Source organism: Patiria miniata, unplaced genomic scaffold (genome assembly GCF_015706575.1).
Source record: "Patiria miniata isolate m_02_andy unplaced genomic scaffold, ASM1570657v1 HiC_scaffold_9, whole genome shotgun sequence".
Taxonomy (NCBI): Eukaryota; Metazoa; Echinodermata; class Asteroidea; order Valvatida; family Asterinidae; genus Patiria; species Patiria miniata.
The window spans coordinates 5,432,270-5,440,637 of record NW_024037076.1 but is presented as its reverse complement, the minus strand read 5'-3'; the positions used below and the strand labels follow the sequence as shown (position 1 = coordinate 5,440,637).

At 40.4% G+C, this 8,368-nt stretch overlaps 2 protein-coding genes across 2 annotated transcripts; both read left to right on the top strand.

Annotated features, from left to right (window-relative positions):
* Positions 1–2,455: 2,455 nt before the first annotated feature.
* Positions 2,456–2,983, top strand: LOC119720364 (C-type lectin domain family 4 member M-like). Its single transcript, XM_038190019.1, has one exon. The coding sequence runs from the start codon at positions 2,456–2,458 to the stop codon at positions 2,981–2,983; it is 528 nt and encodes a 175-aa protein (XP_038045947.1).
* A 4,310-nt stretch (positions 2,984–7,293) lies between these two features.
* On the top strand, positions 7,294–7,770 carry LOC119720362. The gene has a single exon (XM_038190018.1). The coding sequence runs from the start codon at positions 7,294–7,296 to the stop codon at positions 7,768–7,770; it is 477 nt and encodes a 158-aa protein (XP_038045946.1).
* Positions 7,771–8,368: the final 598 nt, after the last annotated feature.

Here is an 8,368-nt window from a genome sequence, read left to right as displayed (position 1 = left end):
GTTGACCTGCAATGCATGTAAATGTACATGCACCACATTCAACACTGGTAAACCGGCTGGGGGGTTTGGATTGCTCCATTACAGTAATAGGGGAGAACAAAGACTCTCGATGTTTATCAGTGGTTAAATCAAACGAAAATGGTGTTTCGTCAGAAAAAAAGAACCTTGTATAATAATTTATATATTTAAGGACTCCATTTTTTTTATTTATACTTTCTACTATGTACTTCAGGACTTTTAAAGCTCCCATCGATCTCATGTCATTTATTGGTTACTGTTTATTGACAGATTCGTTCCCATTATCCAAGTGGAACGGTCCCAAGCTGAACACGTGTAGCTCGGCTATGCAAGGCTTTTCAAGGGTCATTTTTGTAAGAAAGGTGCTTATTGGAAGAAAACTTTGAGAGAAAAATGATCCCTGGATTTAGGACCAATCACATTGAATTTTACATGGAAGAAAAAGGGACTCTTCTACTTCACAAAACCGTTCACCCCAAAGTGTGACGACCTTGGGTTCTCGCGCTATGTCAAGATAAAGACGTCGGGTCATTAAATAACTGTCCGTTTGGGCTATTTTTCTATGTTTCTCCATAGACAAATCTGGCGGAGTGCAAAACTTTGAAGAAAAAATGTTTACGAAACATACATAATCATGAAGCCTAAAATGTATTCTTTCATATTCCGTTCACCCCGAATTAATACGATGCTCCGTTCAAAAGATGCAGTGTTCGTTAGAGCAAAAGTGCCTCAATTTTGAGAGGCTTGACCGTGTTAAAGCTTCGTGTAGAAAATTCGGGGAGCAGATGCGCGCTAGTTTTCATAATGAAGCCACCTCATCTTATGGGAACCCACTCATGGAGTAGCCTCTCGAGGTGGGCAGACGCTAACCTACGTGGACCAGCTGCGTCGTGATACTGGGCTAGCCTCCGCAGCCGAGATCAGGGCGGCAATTAGAGACCGCGATGTGTGGCGTGCTTTTGTTGCAGTCCGACGAGAGTCGACATGATGATGATTGTGGGATCTATTCTGGGATCTGTCCCCTATTGAATGCAGAAACAAAATAACTCGCACCCAGATTTGTAAACACCGGCAATTGTGGACCCCTACAATTAAATGTCCCTAATTCCTTTGTTTTCGTGTAGTTAAGAAAACTCAGTAAAAAAATAACTTTACTTAAACTGTGAAAACTCTCTCAACCCCAATTTTTTTCTATGATTCCCTTGAGTGTTTCTCTTTATTTTGCCACGGATAAACCTAACCCCAAAATGCCTCTAAACCTGTTTTCCAGAGAGGGCAAAACGTTATGTGGACACGGCTTAGTCCACATAACGTCAACACAACCTGTATTATGTGGACATCTTTTGTTCACAAGTCCACATAGTGAATGTAAGACAAACTCACACACACACACACAGGATTGTTTATGGTCTAAATCGAGGATGTTCTGTTGTTCCTCTTCTTTTTCCCTCTGTACTTGTTCACAACAGCTCTCATTGGTTTTGTACACGTTTTCTATAAGTCGAGGTCGTCTTCGATTTGGTATACATGTCATCAATTCGTCGATGAGGTTGCATGTGTGTCCTCGATTTACACAATAAATACCCACGAGAGCACAGTACACACACATTGTCATTCTGTCATGCAGTTTTCTGCCAATTTTACTCTATGATATATAATAGGCGAGATAAGAAGTGGTTATACAATAAGCAATCTAGAACTTTCGATTCTGCATGCACAGACGACAAATCGACTGGCTTTCCCGCAAAGTCGTTTATTGATAATTGAAAGAAGATAATGTTAAATGTCTATCAATTTATTTAATTCCCAAATGATTCACAACACTGTAAAGAAATCTAAATGAAACATGTGAGAATAAATGAAACGTGAAGGATTATTTACATTTTAAAAGTTAATGTCTGCCTACTAGATGGTAAATTTGCCACAAATGCGATAAAAAAATTATAACAAGGTCATGACTGATCGCCTATTTTTTATGCTACGTCAACCAGAAAGCGTTCAAATGCCTCGTTTTTAGCACCGCACTTATTAGGATCGATTACTTTGTCCTAGATGGTTGATTGAAACCAGCAAACAGGGATGTTACCATAGAAACTATAGTCTTCTCATTTCACTACAACGCCGACCAAGTGTTACCTTAGCAACAGCATCCACTGTCTGCCATTGTAATCGATATTATTTTGCGTCAGACAACTCAAGGAGTTTATGCTGAAATCACCAAAGTGACTAAGCTTTTCATTCCAAGACCAAGTGTTACCTTAGCAACAAGACTCACTCTCTGCTGCTGTAATCAATATTTGTTTGCGTCAGGCAACTCAAGGAGTTTATGCCGTGATTAGCAGTCTTCGTTTCGCATCATTCGATCTTACTATTACAAACACTCGACTTCTGATCATATCGCGCAACTCTGCTGTTGTAATCGTCCTAACGAATCGTCATGTACTTGTTTCAAGTTTTTGGTATTGTGGCTATCACTTCGGCGATCAGTGCTGAATTTAGGTCAGGTTCCTGCCACTCTCGGCTCACTGTGGAATGCTCTTGCCCGCCACAGTGGCATCTGTGGGGGAACGAGTGTTATCGCATCTCCCCTTCACCGCATTCTTGGGAGGAGGCCAAGTCGGCTTGCCAAGGCACAGGCGGCAAGATGGCCGCTCCTCGCTCGCTCGAGGAAATGAATTTCATGGCAGAATTGGCACGAAAAGTGGACAGTAACTACTACGCCTGGATTGCTTGTAATGACATGAAAATAGAAAAAACTTGGGAATGCGACGGTCAGGAAGGAGAAGAGCCATTCCTGGAATGGGGTGATGGGCAACCAGATGATGATACTGGCAACCAAGACTGTGCTGCAATCGCATCGTCATTAGGTGACAGAATGGATGATGGTGAATGTTGGAGATCTTGCTGGGCTATTTGCGTTCGTCGAGCTGCTTGCACTCACGGACTAATCCAGCTCCGTCACTAATGCATCTCTACCGACACCCACGGCCGCGTTCTCAACTCAACCTGCCTCCACAACCACCTAATCCAGGAGCCTTGTTACCGAGCGTGCTGTGCGCCTGCCACGTACTCGGCCTCCTGCGTGGAGGTACTTACGTCACTACTTGAACATCGAGAAAAGTATTAAACTGAAGAAAGTATGCGAGGTAAACAGCACTGTACAAGCTTGGGTAACAAGGATTATGTCAAAAAAACCATGGTTATTTCCGTATGCATCGGCTTAGTATAACTTAATGGGACAATAACGGAGATGTCTGCAAACCTGAACTTGAACTTAATACGGGAAAACATTGACTTTTTAAAACAAAATATTCAGTGCATCGAAAATGTACAGGTGACATTGTTTCCGCTCTAAACAAAAACAAGGATGTCTAATGAAACAATCAAGGCAAACTAACATCTTGTTCTCATTACGAACGAGATAGCAATTAGATTAAAACAGATTTCGATTAAATAGGTGCGTTTTGCAGTTCAATCTTGTAATGTGGAAAACAAACACTGAGTTTCTCTGTCATTTACATCAATGCATTACTAAAACTGTTGAAATGGTAACCTTGGAAATACGAATAAACGTATGTGTTATTCATTACGTCAGAAAAAAAAAGACTTTTACCCGGTTTAGAGCCAAGTCTGCTTGTAAATTCGCCTGACATTATTTGAGATTGGTGTATTTTTGATCGTTGTAGATCGTTGGAACAAAATGTACAAATTCAATACTTTGGTGTTTGATCGTTATTGTATATTATGCACAAATTGAGAGTTTGCATCATAAACGAATTGTTGATTTCAAAAAACATGATATGAGTAACAAACGTTAGCTAGAAAGTAATTTTTACAAGAATGGTTAAGTCATTTGATGACCAATGTTCATTGACAATACTCATCACACTTGAAAGTGTTCGAACATCTTTCGTTTTCATTTATTACGAATTCGTTGGAAATTGAAAAGTATTATAATGTTTCATTGTATGTAGCATTTCTGCAAGCTGAAAACTAAACTTGAGGCTTGTAAGTTATGTAGTCATTTGTTAGGCGCACCTGAGTTTGCAATTAGTCCAAAAATGCGCGAGTTTTAGGGCATGTATTCAGTGTTTTCATTATACTGTAGTGTTTGAACATCTTTCTTTCATTTATTGCGAATTCGTTGAAAATGTAATTATATTATGGTTAATTGAATGTATCTTTCATGTAAACTGACCATTCAAATTGAAAGTAGTCATTAACGTAGTCAACTGAATTGTAAATGTGCATTTAGGCCTAAATGCGCGAGCTTTAGGGCATGTACTCAGTGTTTTCATTATAGTGACTAGCATGTTTAAAGTTGCATATTCCTCGAGGCTATTTCGAGGTTTTATCCCGAAAATAGATTGCAGATTTTCGAGCAATACAAAAGTTATTCATTTTTGAATGAGACATCGGCCGAAAAAAAATCGGCATTGGGAACAAGTCTGCCCGGAAAGCAGATCTGTTTGTGCCCCTAGTTGTTGCAGGCGTTCACAATAACAAACAAACAAACAAACAAACAAACAACCCAACACCCCAACAAACAAACAAACAAACTCCCCAACACCCCAACAAACAAACAAACAAACAAATAGGAAACGAATCGGGCCTTTTTGGGGGTTGGAATGAAGCATACAAGTTGAAAATTTATTAATAGGAAAACATCTCTAATGTTTCGAATAGCATCGGGGAAAGCCACTTTAACATGAATGAATTGACGTGAGTACCAATTTTGAGAGTAATGTGTCTTTTAAAGATCACCTGATTATCAGGTGCTTCTTATTCTTATAGTAGAAAGTTCACAGACATCCTCGGGATTTAATTTTAACCTACATTTGAATCACGTTTGTTAAGAAAAAAATCACCCACTTTTAGTATCAGCAAAGGGTTTGTTAGCGGTGAAATATCTATTAAAAAAATGTATGGATAATTGTATATCAACAACTATACCATGCTACCAAAAATAGTCACTGGTTTAAACAAAAGATCGTAAATCAATCTTGAAATTCTCACAGTTTGACAACCCCAAAGAGAGAGTGCATGACCCTGCCCTCTCTGCTACGGGGCCGTATCTTAAGTCCGACGCCTCACAGGTCGGACGCCTCGTAAGTCCGCTCGTAAGTCCGAAATTTCGGACTTATGAGGCGTCGGATTTATGAGCGGATCCTTCTGCTACATGGGGCCTGCTCTTGTAGATTTTACAGTGAAACAAAATTCAACATTCTTCAAAGATTTGACAATCTCATAATCAATTTAAATAAAAATGATCTAGGACTTTATTTAAAAGAATGTAAGTTTTACATCCATCGCCTGAATTGTTTTCTAAGTGAAGGCTGTGCATGTATACATTGTGCTTAAGCTATTATTATTATATTATTATTATTATTATTATTATTGATATTGTTGAGACTAGCCCTGTGGTTTTAAAAACTGTTGTTAATTTGGAATCAAACTGACGCCTTGACAAGTGCATTTCAAATTGTTTGGATGTTAAACTTTACTACAAATGACCACTACTGAACATTAGGTTCAAAACTCTGGATCTGTATACTTTATAAGAATCTAGTTCACAATAAAATAACATTTGGTGTTGCAGTTACAGAACATGAAGACCTCACAGTCTCTTTTTAATTTTACGAAACCGAAGTGATGTAAGTGATCTATGCGAATGTAATTTGATGTTTAATCATAATTGTCACCATTTTCACGAACAGCTACACATGTCAAAATGACAATCTTTTCGATTTCGAGTTTTTTTCTCACTTTTTCGCTTTAAATCATCGTACTTAACCCTTTTGACATGCTTCTGTAAGCCAAACCCCCCTCCCATTAAATTCGTCATTACATTAATGATGCAATTAAGGGGCAGGCATCTCAATTAGGCATTTTGCGCTTTCAATGTGCCCCTTGAACGCGTACAAAACGTATTTGACGGAAAGGCGTAAAAGTAAGGTCAAGTCAGAGCCACACATCAGTTGCGCGCGCATAACCCGCGCGCACATTCCCTTTGGAAAAACACAAGGAACAGAAGGGGCCTAAATTATGTTCGAAACGTGGATTTTCGTTTTCACGAAGGGAAACACATCTGTACCAATTAACTATAGCGCTGATTCTCATTACTGGCTTCACATAAAAGTTTACCTGTCAAAGAATCATGTGAATGTTTCAGTTCTACATAAACGTGTTGCAAAGAAGTACTTTAGGCTATGCAGTTTTAAAATATGTGGACCTTCTCTTGCGATATCTCAAAAGCGTTTTTCCCTTCAAAATCCACATGTGTGGCTCTTCCTGAACCCGAGGCGTCCGATATGGATTAAATTTCAGGCGATAAATTTCACTGTGTTGTGTAACCGTGTCAGTTATCAGCGAATTCACATGCGGTTCGTACACGCTGTATTAAAATAAATGAAACATGACGGTTAACTTTAAAAAAAAAAAAAAAAAAAAAAGAAGGTATTATCTGGTGTACGAAGACTATACAGCAATAATTATGACGACTGGTGGCCTTCAGCCCGAGCCATTATCGAGGACCTTCCCCTAACCGGTTTCAAACCAGACATTATTTTTCCATTATTAACGCGTGTCTTTTTATTTTGTAAATAAATATACGCTGAACACGCCTTGTAATATTCACTGCACGATTTAATATCTGCCGTTTCGTGGTTAACTTCGCCAACAATGCGGCACAAGTAGGTTTACAAGGTTATGAGTGGCCGACTATTGTTGCCAAGTCGGTCAGCAAGCGCATACAGGCTAGCCGCGCACTAATTAAACTTGTGTTCTTCATTCTAGATGGTTGTTTGAAACCTGCAAACAGGAAGTGTTACCATGGAGACTATTATTATCGTCCCTTTCCCTCAATTTTAACGGACGCTGAAATAATGTGACCATGGCGACTAGGTCTTTGTTGATACCCAGATTTGACGTCAGAGAAAAACTCCCCACTTTTTGTCGCGACCATCACTTTTCATTCGTGCCATTCGACCTCAGTGGTGAAACTGAGTGGTGTCTTGACGGGTTTATATCAAACAGATCCTCTCCAAACCGTCTGAACGCTTCATCATGTACTTCTTCAAAGTTTTTGGTATGGTAGCAATAACTTCAGCTATCAATGCTCAATTTGGGTCAGGTGCCTGTCATTCTCGGCTCGCTCTCGAATGTTCTTGCCCGCCACAGTGGCAACTGTGGGGAAAAGAGTGTTATCGCCTCACTCCTCGGATGGCACAAACTTGGTATCAAGCCAAGTCGGCTTGCCAAGATATGGGTGGCAAGATGGCTGCTCCTCGCTCGCTGGAGGAAATGAATTTCATGACAGATAAGGCACGAGAAATGGACGACACTGGCGACTACTTCGTCTGGATTGCTTGTAATGACAGGGAAGTTGAAGGAACCTGGGAGTGCGACGGTCAGGAAGGACGTGAGCCTTTCCTGGAATGGGATCTAGCTAGTGGGCAACCTGATAGTAATGGCAATCAAGATTGCGGCGTTTTGGCGGAGAGATTTAATAACAAAATGGATGACCTCGGTTGTGACAGTACGTATCCCATTTGGCTTTTTGCATGCGTCGAGCTGCTTGCACCTACGGCCTCATCCAGCTCCGTCACTAATGCATCTCTACCGACACCCACGGCCGCGCTCACAACTCAACCTGCCTTCTCCACCACAGAAACCAGGAGCCTTGTCACCAAACATGTGGCGCCTGTGACTCGGCCTGCGTCCAGGTGCCCGGATGTCACTCCTTCATTATGAAAATAAAAGAACTAAAGCAAATATGCCGGCTTAACAATACTGTACAAGCTTGAGTAACAAGGACATGTTGCGGCCTTTTGGCGGAGAGATATAATAACAAAATGAATGACGCTGGCTGTGACAATACGCTTAACGAGAATGACATTAAATTGTGTAGCATATGTCTCCTCGCGTAGACCAAAAGAAAAATGGTGCCAAATTATGCATGACACGACATTTTAGGGACTAAAGACTTGTCGCCAAATATTTGTATTGCAATTTGTCTCTGATCATACTGTAATTCATTACGCTTATGATGGCCACAGAAGGCCCACTGCGTTCCCTAATGCTCTCAGTTGTGAACAAAAACTTGGTCACCAATAATACGAGACAAACAATTAAAAGGTCATGACTAGACGCCTCTCTTATCGGCCAGCACTGAAGCAATATGTAATGCCTCGCTTGCAGTGTAGTCCCCACACTTAATGAATTAGCTACACGTACTTCAATCTGATCGGTTGATTCGGGTAGCAAACAAAAGCGTTACCATAGAGACTTGCAACAATATCATTGTGCGTGCCGGCGGGATCTATATTATTTTGCGTGATACGCAATATCC